Genomic DNA, 14,469 nt, shown 5'->3' on the forward strand with positions numbered 1-14,469 from the left:
TATACTGACTGTATAGAGCTTCTCCATCTTTGGCTGCAGAGCACATAGTCAATCTGATTTCTGTGTTGACTGTCTGGTGATGTCCATGTGTAGAGTCGTCTCTTGGGTTGTTGGAAAAGAGTGTTTGCTATGACCATCGTATTCTCTTGACAAAATTCTATCAGCCTGTGCCCTGCTTCATTTTGTACTCCAAGGTCAAACTTGCCTGTTATTCCGGTTATCTTTTGGCTTCCTACTTTAGCATTCCAATCCCCCATGATGATAAGGACATCATTTTTTGGTGTTAATTCTAGAAGGTGTTGTAGGCCTTCACAGAACCAGATAACTTCAGCCTCTTCAGCACCAGTGGTTCAGCATCATAGACTTGGACTACTGTGATGTTGAATGGTTTTTCTTGGATTCAAACTGAGATCATTCTGTCATTTTGGAGATTGTATGCCAGTACTGCTTTTCCTACTCTTTTATTGACTATGAAGGCTACTCCATTTCTTCTGAGGGATTCTTGCCCGCAGTAGTATACCTGAAGGTCATCTGAATTAAATTCACCCATTCCTGTCCATTTTAGTTCACTGATTCCTAAGATGTCAACGTTCAGTCTTGTCATCTCTTTTGACCACATCCAGCTTGCCTTGATTCATGGATCTTACATTCCAGGTTCCTATGGAGTATAGATCTTTACAGCATCGGACTCTCCTTTCACCACCAGATACATCTGCAACTGAGTGTCCTTTCGGCTTTGACCCAGTTGCTTCATTCTTTCTGGCGCTACTAGTACTAGCCCTCTGGTCTTCCCCAGTAGCATTTTGGACACCTTCTGACCTGAAGGGCTCATCTTCCGGCATCATATCTTTTTGCCTTTTGGTACTATCCATGGGGTTTTCATGGCAAAGATACTGGAGTGGGTTGCTATTTCCTTCTCCAGTGGATCACGTTTTGTCAGAGCTCTCTGCTATGACCAGTCTGTCTTGTGTGGCCCTGCACGTCACAGCTCATAGCTTCATCGAGCTACGCAAGCCCCTTCGCACAACAAGGCAGTGATCCATGAAGGAGAAAATGCACTGTACTGCACAATTATCGTGGCATAAACCTTTCTGGTCTATTTTAAAAGATGGAGTAAGTGTAGCTTTAACTAGTTGAGAATACATTATTTCTCTCTTGCACATAGCCCCACTCACAGAATGACAACACTCTTGGGGTCCCCAATATGGTGCTAACCTTTAACTTTCCTGATGGTCTTCAGGCCTCCTGCCCCTAACATTTAAGATTTTTAAACTAAAAATGATTTTAATTGACAGACTAGTGTGCTGCAAATTTATGCCCTCTAGGGTCATCTGAGTTCATAAGAGAGGTTTTGTGTTTTGGAACTTAGTCCTCATTGCTGTCTGAGACAAGTCACTTTTCTCTTAGTTTCACCAATACTCATTTTGAGATCAGTCATACCCACCACAGCACCTGTTGCATGAATGGGCAAGCCCCAAAACATGACGGCCATTTTATGAGAGTGCCCACAATACTCAAAATTCTAAATATGCCCAGAAAGGTTGGGAATCCCTGCTCCATATTAAAAATTCTACAGATCAATTCTTCAAAATCCTGAATGCTAGATGAACCTTCTAATTTTAACTGGTTGTAATTGTTAATCTAAACATATCTCCCAAAACAAGCAACTACAGAAGAAAAAATAATTTTTAAATACACAATAGATTAAAGTTTATTTAGTGTGTACTTCATTTAAATAAATGCTTTCACTAAAGATTGAAATTCAATCATATACACTTGATCTAGCAATGAGTATTTTTTGGAATTTCTGAATGAATTCAAGCTACAATACCAAGGTCTATATGAATGCATTAATTTCTCCATTTCCTATGGAAAAAGGAAAATTTCATATAAGTATCCCATGCAAACATAAATCTTTCCACAGATATCTATGAAAACCACAGGATGCCTTTATAAAATAGCAAGCAAGTATGCTAATTGCATAAAATTCTTGCCTCCCTTCTCTTGAACATGCCTACGAAAAGAGAAAGAAAGCTACTACTATATCACAAATTTCAATCATTGCATTTTCCTCATTCTTATAAATAATATATCCCAAGTCTCTAAGTTGCTCCATTTTGTAGTTGCCCCACGTTTATATGGTTGCTATCTGCAGCATGTGTATATAACAACTTGTAGTGTCTTGCACAGGTCAAGAAAAAGGGTACTTTAAACAATATGCCTTCCACATCACAAGTACAAGTAAAAATAAAAAACCCAACCAACTGATCTCCTGAATTTCCTAAACACACTGAACATGATCTACTGGCATGCTCCTAGAAATAGTCCAAGAATGAACCCAACTCCGGAAAGAATATAAAGGAGGAGGAAATCACTTATCTAGTTATTTGATCTCTGCCAAACTGCCTCCTAAGACATTTAAAATACTAATTATTTTAAGCAAGTCACCTAAAAGAATCAGGCAGACATGCAGATACAAAGAAAGACCAAGCAAAAATAGAAAGCATCTGTCCTGTAGAATTCCCACAGTAATCATGTGTAACTCTATAATTCACTTATCTGCCTTCTGAGTAGTTACAGTACATCGCCAACAGAAACTGATTTTGGCCACATTTTACTACTTGACTAAGGGAGCAGCATTCAGGAGTCCAAATGTCTGGAAAGAACAGCTCTGTTTCCCATGCCCTATAAAGGAAGCCTCCAAGAATCTCAAAAGGGAAAGGATGTACAGTCTCTTGTAACCAGTCACCCACCAGGATGTCAACCATAGTTCAATACACATTTTTGTTACATTTTCCAGAAATTAGATGCAATTGTATTAGACTGTAATCACAGGGCAGAAAAGAAATAAGACAGAAAATAATCCAAATGTTTAGGGTTTTGTGCTTATCTTACTAGCAATGTACTGACAGCTTGAAAGAATAAAGGCATTTGCAGAAATGCAGGGAGATGCAGCTGCAACATGACTACAAGAAGTTAATTTGTTTTACAGATCCACAGATGTTTACTCTAGTTCTGTAAAGAACTCAGAAGCTGTGTCAATTTAGGTTCCCCAACCCCCACCCTATTCCAGCTTTGGATTTCCTTCCCGTTTTATTTTTAAGCATTATTCTGAGATATGAAAGAGCGAGTATGTCAATAGATTTTCCACAGGGCAGATGCAATAAAAACAATGTACACCTAGTAGCACGCCTTTTTCCTGTTTTTTCTAACTTATGTCAGAAAGACAGCTTACACTTCTTTAATATTTCTCATTACATTGGTCAGAACCTGTTACCAGCATGGTTTCAGCTTCCATTCTAGTGCTACAATTCAAAGAAGGACATTTGTACCTGCATTTTTCTTAACAGACACCACAGACTTTTGAAATAGTTGTAAAACACTTTCAATTTCAAAAAATAATAAGCTAAATGTCTTATAAGGGAAGTACATTTAGTGCTTGCATGCTATTGTCCCCTGAACTGTACTTTAAAAAGTGGAACAAAAGACTGTACTACCACCACCACAAACATTTATTTATTTAAAACTTTTCTATACCGTCTGATCACAGATGTCTCAGGACGGTTTACAACATTTGTCTTTTAAACAACTCTTGCATCCAATTCCCAAATTTCTTCTTGTAGTTAAGTGTGTCTAAATGAAAATGTTGGGGATTCTGTTCATGCTACCTCCTGAAAGGAAAATCTGAAAACAAAAATGGATTTCATGTGCACACCACAGATCTCAATCCATGGAAGAAAAATTTATATCCTTCTTTAAGATGAATTCAAACTTATAAAGCTAATTAGACAATCTAGGGAAGCATTAAGTATATCTTTGATTAACAGAAGGTGTATCCAATAACAATTTATCCAGGCAGAGTGGCAGAAACAAACTAACGTAGGGCAAGGAAAGACAAAACAGGACAAAGCTAGGATTGTATAAGAACAGCATGTAGAGAACTACACTAAGTAGAAGTCTGGATATTTGTACCACATGAGTGAAAATTAGCCCACAAAATACATATAAGAACAGACAATTTCTACATATTTATTAGCAAAGATTGTTCTCTACATTTTCTGGTTGGTAGTCCATAGTCAGTCATGGAAATGGAAGGAATGTTAGTTCAAGCCTTTCTTTCACAATTATTTGGCTTATTTCACTTCTATCCTGCCTCTCTGCCCAAAAAGCTCAAAGGGTTGCAATGACTGTCTCATTTTCACATTCACACAGTCATGCAAGAGATACAGACTTAGGCACTGACCAAAATTCATACAGCAAGCTTCATGACTGATTGTTATATAGACTTGGATCAGATGACAAAGGGCTTCTAAACAACTAACTGTAGATTACTGAATTCACAACCCACTGGGATGTTCACATGACACAGCAGCAACAACAGTGTGGCTACACTGCATGCAAGGCACATGCAGCCACCCTTCTATTCAGGGGTTGTTGGGTGGTGCAGACCCAGTGACCATGGATTGTTTAAGGATTAAACAAGCCCTAAATAACTTATTATATGAGGGTATAACCCTAAAACAGATAACACACGATTGTTTAGCTCACATAAGATATAATGGGTTGGGATACACAACCTGTTGCCCAAGGGTTCCATGGCTCACTGTGGATTAAATGTCAGCCAAACTGCATCACTGGATTTGGGTTCATATTAAGCAGTGAGCTCCAATCGGCCTGATTGGAAATACTCTATGTAATCTGGTGGCAGACCATATCTTGCAGGTACATTGGGGCAGTTATGTGGAAACTGAGAGCAAATGTCTCTCCTCCCTATTAAGCTACTATGATAGCTCTCATACTTATTTTCAAAAATAAATTAAGCTCTCTAAAGCTAAAATGAAACATACCTTTATATTTCTGACTTTTGCCACTCTATCTTCAACTTCTATTATTATTCTTCCTCCTTCTGCTTGCTCTCTGGAAAATAAAATGGAAACAACAAAAATATATTTTCTGCATAAAACTCCATGAACAAGCTATGATAACCCTTATGGATATGATTCAACAAAGATTTTAGGTAGGAGTCAACATTAGCTGCAGAAAGAGCAGAAAAAACCCTCTCAATTCTTGCTGAGCTTGCCCAGGCTACTGCCAGTGCACATCAGCACCATGATGCCTATGTGACATGTTGGAGTGACTTTTCCCCCCCTTTATTTTTTTTAACTGAAACATACAGTTAAAATACAAATACATATTCTTCAAAATATATCAATAATATTAGCATCTAAATTAACAATAAACACTGTGCACCCGCTCCCCAAGAGAGCAGTTGATACCTCCATTTCACTTCATATATTGTAACAATTAACAGTACATAATGTACTTTAATTATACCCTTATCCCCTCCAAAAATTCATATATTCTTGATTAGGCTTACAGCCTTTCCCTTCCATCAGTACCGCTTTTACAAAATCTTCCCATATTTCATTATATTTATTTTTATTATCCTTTTTTGATTTTTATTTCTGATGTCAATTTATCATTAACAACTATCTTCCATATTTCATTATACCATTCATTGATTTGTATAACCCAATTCTGTTTCCAATATTTAACCATTACTAACCTGGCTACCATTATCAAATTTAGAATCAATTTTTTCTTAGCTTCATTTATATCCTGATTTTCAATCAACAACAATAATGCTATTCTCCATATGTAATTAAACAAAAACACAACAAAAACATAAACAAAAACATATTAAACAAAAACATAACAAAAACCCAATTAAACATACCCCTACCCCCACCATATTCGCCTCCACATTTATATATGGCAACCCCCTTACCCATCTTCTAGAGCTGTTCTCCTCCCCACCGCTTCGGGCTTCCAAGGGGGGAAGAGAAGAGGAGCCTCCCCTGTACAGACCCCAAACACCCTGGAATGACTGACATTGGCTTGGAGAACCTCTCTGCAATTGCAAGACTGTTTGTGTTTGCTGCAGCTTTTCCTTCCTCCCTTTACCCCTTCTTCATGCATGCATTATGTCCTATGAAGGCTGCCAGCAACCTTTGACTGTAGGTACCCTTCCCTCAGGACACTGACTTACTGAAGAATACTATTTCGGACCCATGGAAGTACGCACATGCATAAATTCACTTAGAATTGAAAAATGAAAACATGTGCACATTTGGAGCACAAAAATGGGGACAAACAAACCAGTGAAAGGCCCCCAGTGCAGCTTGGGCACTTCGAAGGGGTTGTCACTAGCTGTCAAACTGGAGGTCATGAAAATGTCCTCTAAAAAAACAAAGTGGGAAGTAAAGGGCTCATGATCCTAAGGAGGCTTGTCTCTGGGTCCATTCGGATACCCACTGGAGGACATGTCACATAGCTTACATGCAGATGACTTGTCATGATGTGCAAGCTCATCCAGTTTTTATGGAAACTATTAACTTGGTCAACTAGACAGGAATAGATGCTCTAATTCAAAAGCCCTTGTTTGCAACATTTTGAAAGTTCTATCAGCAAAATATTACCTGCATACCAATAAAATATATTTGACGATATTCCACTTATTTCCAATACTAATTTATTGGAGAAAAGGAAATAGCACCCAAAGCATTTCTAGGAAAACTAATTATTAACAGAGTTCTATTATTCTAATAATATATTGGCAGGAGAGACACCAGAGGGATGTATCTTCCCAAAGCAAATATTAAGTTCAAGAGAATGAATTTTCCTTAGGACCATGTTTACTTGTCTGGGCAAAAAATCCCAACTTTGTTTCTGTGTTGGTGAGCTCTGAACTAGCAGTGAGCAACCAAGAAAGAAATCTTGGGGTTGTAGTGGAGAACTGAATGAAAATGATGACCCAGTATATGGTTAACTATAAAAAAAGATAAATTCCATGTCAGGGATAATTAAGGAAGGAACAGAAAATAAAACGGCCAATATTGTACCCTTATACAAAGCTATAGTGCAACAACACTTGGAATACTTTAGACAGTGCTGGTCAGCACACCTAAAAAGGATGCTGCAAAGCTGAAAAAGTGCAGAAAGGAGTGACTAAAATGATCAAAGTGATAGAGCAGTTCCTCATAAGGAAAAGATACAATGTCTGGGACTTAAACAAATGGCAAGTGATGGTAGAAATGATTTGTTGTTTGGTCGCAAAATTGCGCCCAACCCATCATAACCCCATGGGCAACATTCCTCCAGGCTCTCTTGTCCTCCACCATCCCCCACCGAGTCCACCTAAGCTCACACTCACTGCCCCAGTGACTCCATCTAGCCACCTCATCGTCTACTGTCCACTTCTCCTTTTGCCATCAATGATAGACATGTACAAAACTATGTGTGGGATGGAGAAAGTGAACTGGGAGGAATATTGATCCTGTTCTCATAGGATCCCATGAAGCTGACTAGTTGGAGATTCAAGGAAATACTTTATCAAAGGAATACTTGATAAAAGGAAATTCTTCCTCACATAGTGCCTAGCTAAATTATGGAATTTGCTACCACAAGATGTAGTGAGAGCCACCAGTTTGAATGGCTTTAAAAGAAAACAGGACAAATTCATGGAGAATGAAGCTATCAGCAGCTGCTGGTCCTGAAGCAATGTGCTCCTTCCAGTATCAGTGGCAGTACACCTATGCACACCATTGGCTGAGAATGTGAACAGGACAAGACTGTTGTACTCATTCTGCTTGTGGGTTTTTTGTTAAGTATATGTAATATTGCCTGCATTACTACTGCCTGGTCCTGTCCACCAACCAGCATGGGAGGAGAGACAAAATGAGACCGATTTCTCTGCTCCATTGTATCTTTACTGTCCCCTTTTCTATCACTTGAAAAGGCAAAAATTTAATATGACTATTTCACCACCCCCCCACCTTGAAAGAAGGAGCATGTTCCCCCTCTCTTCCTTCTAAGCTAACCATCTATGTATCTTCCTTTTGAATCAAGATATCCTGCATAAACATGTCTCCTTCTTGTAATTTGCTCATGAATTGTGAGAAAATAAACCTTTTAAACCTTTTTCTATAAGCCTCTCAGTGTATATTCTAATAGATCCAGATGCAAGCAACAGTCTCTTAACTAATTTCTCTGACAATGCTTACTTCTGCTGAACCTATATATAATTAAATATACAATAGGTTACCAACAGCTTTTCATAGACAGCTGGTATAAGTGAAATCTGGGCTAGATTGTCTGTTCCATCACAACCCTTATGTTCTTATTGGAGGAAAGAATAAATTCCTCTTCCACACTTACCCCAGTAATTATCACCAGGATATAGTATAAGTGTGTTTATTTTAAAACACCATTCACTTAACTTCAAATAAGCATTTAATATCACATCTAATTTGCCTTGCAGTCATCAGATTAAAGTTCCAGTTCTCCATTTCAACCCCCCATACTCCTGGGTCTGTTTCTGTGTAAAGAGGAGGGATAAGAAAGATGACAAACTTGGAAGTGGAAAACTGTTGTCCAGCAGCAGCCACTTACCCAGTATCCCAATGTACTACCCTGCCTCCATCACTTCATTTTATCCTACGGTAATGTGCCACAACAGGACAGGTACCGCCTGTAGAAGTGGGCTCTCAGTTTGATTAATGCATAAGTTTGCAATAAAACTTGCACAAAGGCAATGCTTCTTGGATTACATTATTAATACACAGTCCTACAGTCAGAAAGGACTACTATATTCATAAGTATTAAGGAAAAGATGCTTTATCAGTACAGCCTGGGAAATTATCTCTCCTTCACACACACCTGTATGTGGCCTCCTGTGCCACATAAGTGAGGCAGATGTCACAAACATTCTGTTTGATGTGAGCTTGCCACATGGATCACTGTTACAGCATGTAGTATTCATATCAGCTGTCACTTTCAGGCACCAAAAGAGAATGATAGGATATGGAAGATAAAAATAAAATAGTCATTGGAAAGGCTATAGATTAAGAGATAAATCAGCTACAAAGATGTAATGAACTGATTCTTAAGGAAGCCAATGCATTGGCCTCAATATATCTTTCCAAATGTTCCTGATATCACTGTGAAATCAATAAATGTACATTAAAAACTTTACTGGCACTTGTTTAACACTGTATTCCAAATACTTCTTTCATTTTATCTCCACCTCCTGACAATGGTCTAACTTTGTAAGACTTGTATACATTCTTGAATTAATCAAAGTTTTGGGAGGATATCATCAACCTGCCCCAAACACAGCCCCAAATACATTGCAACAACCTTGCCCATGATTCCTGAACAAAACTGTTGGCTTAGCTCAGTTAGGCCTCAATGCCCCCCACTAACATAGATCAAGGATTGTGGAGCCAGCAGAGGAAGTTTGGGAGGTATCAAGAGGGCAAAGTCTCCTTTCCAAAGGTTCTTCCTTCATTGGGTAAAGAAAATATCAAGGAACTACTAGGTGTTTAAACTCTTTGAACATGCTAAAAAAGCAAGGAAGAGAAAAAGAAGTCTAGTATGAACAGTCCGCTTTGGGAACCAATCTCAAGTCCCAGTATCCTGCCCAGAGAATTACTCATCCATACTTCCTGCATCCTTGTTAAAATCCAAAGAAACCATGCCAAAATCAAATGAAACAACAACTTAAAAAGAAATCAAGATTTTGAAAACTAGCTGTCAAATAATCATGGTCCTATAGAAGGGTGTGGTCTGCATTTTTCCACTTTCCTAAGCATCTAGAATTTTGGGAAATGCTGGAAAAGAGAAAGGAATTTGACAAGGGACAAGTCCAAATTTAAAAAAAAAAACCTTTGCGAATCCTACTCCAAAGGATACTCTAGCTTTGGCTTGTCTTGACAGTTTGTATTGTGACAGCTATCAAGGGGAACTGAAGGGAAAAAAATAACGCTCTTGGCAGTTTCACTGGGTCAGTGCCCATTAGGGATGCCTATGTTTTTGGACTACCAGGAAATTGATTAGGCAAGTGCACACTTTCACCAGTCCGATCAAAACAATGGCAGTTTTTTTTTTAAACAAAAAAGAAAGGAAGGAAGGAAGGAAGGAAGGAAGGAAGGAAGGAAGGAAGAGAAAAGGCACATTTGGGATGCATTTTCTGTTAAAGGTGTAATAAACCAACGGCAGGCCCTTCAATATACCATGTGGATGCTTTGAAGGTGCCGTAACTAGCTGTCAGATCAGAGATTATGAAAAATGATCCCCAGACAAAGAAAGAAAAGGAGATGGAAAAGTCATGATGAGCACAAAAGGACTCAATATTGCAATGGGGAGTGATGCCAGTGTCAGGCATTGCTCAGGCACTACTGAGACTGTTGGCATTGGCCCATATAAACTCTGCAGTGGGTTTTTCCTGATCTTGCGGAGTCTCTTGCAACTCATTTCCCACAATCCTTATGGAGTACGTCATTCAGGTTCAGACAGCATGACAACCCATTATAGGTCCAATAAGCCATGGATTCTTGGGCTGGCTTGTTGTCCAGGAATAAGTTAAACTGGGTTCAAAACAGCATAAGCCATTGTGCTTGTTACCCACAAGCCGCCACATCACATAAATCTTTTATTTATTCATTCCTTTTTCATCTCTCCTAATAAATGGTGGGGAAAAAAACGCGCTGCTAGGAACCTGCACTACATAACTCTTGCGGACAAATACAGAGGTTTTAACACACTGCTGTATTTGAAAAATATACTTCAGTAAGTTCAAAGGCTGAGAAACTGGCTATTTATTATACCTGCTAGTACTCAGAATGCATGACTGGGCCAGCTTTAAAAATAAAATGAAGAAAAATCAAAGAATGTAGATGAACAATAAAGACCATTACAGTGAACTTACTTGTTCAATCTGTTACTTTCTTGTTATTCTCTCTCTTCTCCAAAGGAGGCGTTATGTTACTAAAGTATACAGTTTTTGAACAGCTCCAAAGTTCATTTTTCCCCATCCTCCCCAAACTTCCATAGTACACATGGTTTTCATTATCCCATTATACACAACCAAATATGTACTCACACAATGATCTCTCCAGTATTTGTGAGAGATGAACGTGCAATCCCATGACCTTGTAAATCATCACTGATACATAAACATATGTATCAGTGTTCAGGATGCGCAGAATTACTGAATACCTAAACCCAGATTACAACAATAAGTCTATCAAATAAGACTAGAGGCACAGGTCGAGACATTACAAAGAGTTATAAAATGACCTGATTTTGTAATCACTTGGACCTCTTTCAGCCCATGGGACAAATTCTGTTTCAGAGAAGCTCTTGCTGGCTGCATCCCATCTGAAGGCAAAGGGACAAGGATAAAAACTATAGAATGTTTTAGCTCAAATCTCCTATCACTAATTAAGTCTTAGGAGAAACATTTATACATTTTAGAATAGGGAAAAGTGTACAAAATCAAAGGATGGTTGAGAGAAAGAGGATCCCTGTTGCACCTGGCAAATCTCTTAAATGCTAGTTTCTACTTTTAAAAATGGAAAGAAATCTTCCATTATTGGAGAGACAAGTAATAAGGGAATGGATGCACAGATCTTTTCAGATCTATGTTTCCTTTGTTAACTTAGAGGCTTTTCAGTTCATCACAACTTTCATTACCATTTTTCTGTTCATATCTGACAATCAAAAGAAGTAGAAAGTGTACACAAGTAATAAGTCTACAACTCTTAGCATTCCCTAGCCAAATATTCTAGATAGGGAATGCTGGGAGTTGTAAGGCTTATTTGGCTAAACATGCTTAAAATTGCACCCATAGGTTGTAAAAATAAAACAAAACCCAATAACAGGTTTGATCTTTAGTACTTTAAGATGTAATCCTATCCATGCTCAGCATAGCTGACTGTAGAAAGATGGGAGCTCTGCCTTTACTGTCTCTAGTTTGAGTTCAGACAGTAAAACAGTATCATGATAGGGAAATAAGTACTGCAGAGACAAAATGTGCAAGCAGTGCTGGCAGTTGCACAGCAGCAATAAAATAGCTTCAGGTAAAGGTTTCTGAAACTAGTAGGGTTGTGTGGGAAGAGGGGTATCTTGCTGCTTTTCAAGATTTTGGCAGTTACAGTACAAAGAAACTCTGAATGAGTACTCCAGCTTTGAAGCAGCATATCCCTGCAAGGACAAAGCAAACACTGGCATTAAATGATTACCTATAATGTTTATAAGACAGTGCAGTTGACTGTGTTGCACATCTTTAGCTGCAACTAATATATAAATGGAGCAGGCATCTGTTGGAATTATAACTACATTCCACAAAACACAGAATCAAGAAAGGAAAAGATTCCTCTCAGGGACAAAATGTTGCAGTTTGCATGGAAAGGACAATATTTCAATAACTTAAGTATCGGCTTAGGAGACAACTATGATGCCATACAACAAATGAGAAACAACTGCATATTTATGTCCCATAAACTAATTACTTAGAAAAGACTTTAAACAATTCAATTGTAGTCCAGGTTCTTTGTTACTCAGAACATGACTGTAGTAATACAGAAAGTTCATACAATATGAATCTCAGGCAGACAAAGCATAACTCATGCAGTATACTTGGGAGTAAAACCCTTGTAAGTTCCTTAGCCTATCTATATTCATCAAGTGCGTTTCCCTCTTAAAGCCCTTTTGAGCATTACGAACAGGCGTACTTCGCACCCTGGGAACCAATAAGCAGTCCTACCCTGTATGGTCATGCTTTTACTACCACCTCCCTCCTTAATACTTTATGGCCAGTTCCATAAGCATCGCGCTGAACGTGACAAAAACTCGCTCTCGTCGTTCTTTCCTAACTTCTGTATCGCCACAGCACCAACTTCTACACTGGAAACCCCAGAACCTCAGAGTTGCCTTCTCATATTTTCAATGAGCAACCCAGTCAGCACATGCACAAAACAAACACACCCTGAAGGAGGAAACACGAGTCGCACATAACGGTCACGCACAAGCACGGCTTAGCAAGACGCCCTCCCTTAGTCAGTCCCACCGAGACAAGCGAGAGCGTCACAGGCATATTTTCCTCGCGTGTGTGTATGTGCGTGAATGCACGCTCTGGAGGGCTTTCCCTCAAACTTCCCAAAACCGCAAGCCCACCTTTTACTGAGTGGCCGGACCCGCACAGCAACTTTGACATTCGCCATGTCCGTCTGAGTCACGGCAAAAGACGCCACCGCTGCGGTCGCCAGAGCCCCGACTGCACATCACACAGTTTTCCCCCAGCCGCCCGTTCGCCCGCCCGCCTGCCTCGCCCAGGCTTCTCGTAGACTCCGGGGCAGGGAAGCACGGCCCGGCCGCCCCGCCCAGCGCGGCTGCTCCTGAGGGAAGGGCCCGCCGGCCTGGGAAGACAAGAGGAAATGGGGAGGGGCTCCTTGGGGTGGCTGCTTCGGGGCTGGCTCTGATTTTCTTTCCGCCTTCTTCGGCAGGCTGGGTTTGCGACTCGCTGGACCGCTTAAACTTCTTTAACTGAAGCCGTAGGAAAAATCCTACGGACACTTCTTGCAGGGCAGGCTGGAAGCAGCGCAAATATATACGCTGAACAATGGTTCATCAAAAATTGTGATACTAATAATATTTTGCAGATCAAAAATAAGTAAATCAGATCTGGCTTCTCTCCAGAACATGCCCACTTTAGTACAGTGCAAAGAGTGCAGGAGAGAGGGCACGTTTCCACCCTCCATGGCCTACCTTTTAAAACCAAAACTAGGAATCCACTCGGTCTACCTTGAAGCAAGTTTAATTCACAAACAGGTCAGGCTGTTTTTATTGTTAAGCCATCCTGAGTATCACTTAACTGACTTAATCAGTTAGACCCAGGTTCTCAGTTCAGCATTCTAAACAAGAGTGGTCAGTCATACAGTAAAACAGAATAACCCCTATTCCTGGGCTACAAGATGCATCTTCTGGCCCATGCCTGATGTAATGTGACCAGACTCACTTGCTTGTTGCTGTTTGCAGGTACAGTACCAACACCTTTGCTAGCCATACATACCTCCAAGCAGCTTGCAGCTGTTGTTTATAGGCACACACCTGAAGCTCATCCAAAACAATGGCATGCTTCTTACATTCTTGATTACCCTGGATCCACTCCATTTTACCCAAGGCCAGATCTACAGTGGCCTACCAGAATATTTCGCAAGCTAGATGGTCTCCAATAGAATATTGAAGGTGTTTTATATCCCATCTTCCCAGCAAAAGATGCCTGAACTAAATACCAGCTTAGATCTAATCAGTTAACATTATTTTCGTATTACAAAACTTACAAAGTTTTGCAAGGGTCAAAGTAGTTCACTCTAACAAAACAGAATAAGGAGCAAACCAAAAGTCAATGAAAAGCCATCAAGGAAAGAACACAGCACACTTCTGAGGAGCAATCACTGCTGTGAGAGCCAGTATGGTGCAGCATTTAAGAGCACAGGAGTGGGACTCAGCCAATTTGGGTTCTAGTCCCTGCTTGGCCATGGAGCCAACTGGCTGATTTTGGGCCTGCCACAGATTCTTAACCCAACCTACCTCACAGGGCTGTTGTAGGGATAAGACTAAGAGCAA

At 39.7% G+C, this 14,469-nt stretch overlaps 1 protein-coding gene across 5 annotated transcripts in view; it reads right to left on the reverse strand.

The window, feature by feature from the left end:
- Positions 1-13,145, reverse strand: part of STARD9 (StAR related lipid transfer domain containing 9) — a 136,773-nt gene extending 123,628 nt beyond the window's left edge. For 2 of the 5 annotated variants that reach the window (XM_044435856.1, XM_044435854.1), the window contains exons 1-2: positions 8,719-9,036; positions 4,848-4,917 (exon numbers count right to left, since the gene is read on the reverse strand). In XM_044435856.1, coding sequence (XP_044291791.1) covers positions 4,848-4,917; positions 8,719-8,792 — 144 coding nt within the window. In that variant the 5' untranslated portion in view covers positions 8,793-9,036. Of the gene's footprint in view, positions 1-4,847; positions 4,918-8,718; positions 9,037-13,017 lie in introns of those variants that run through there. The other 3 variants (XM_044435853.1, XM_044435852.1, XM_044435855.1) reach the window with 2 other exon arrangements.
- Between the last annotated feature and the right edge of the window lie 1,324 nt (positions 13,146-14,469).

This window comes from Varanus komodoensis, unplaced genomic scaffold, assembly GCF_004798865.1.
Source record: "Varanus komodoensis strain SLA01 unplaced genomic scaffold, ASM479886v1 scaffold3, whole genome shotgun sequence".
Classification (NCBI taxonomy): Eukaryota; Metazoa; Chordata; class Lepidosauria; order Squamata; family Varanidae; genus Varanus; species Varanus komodoensis.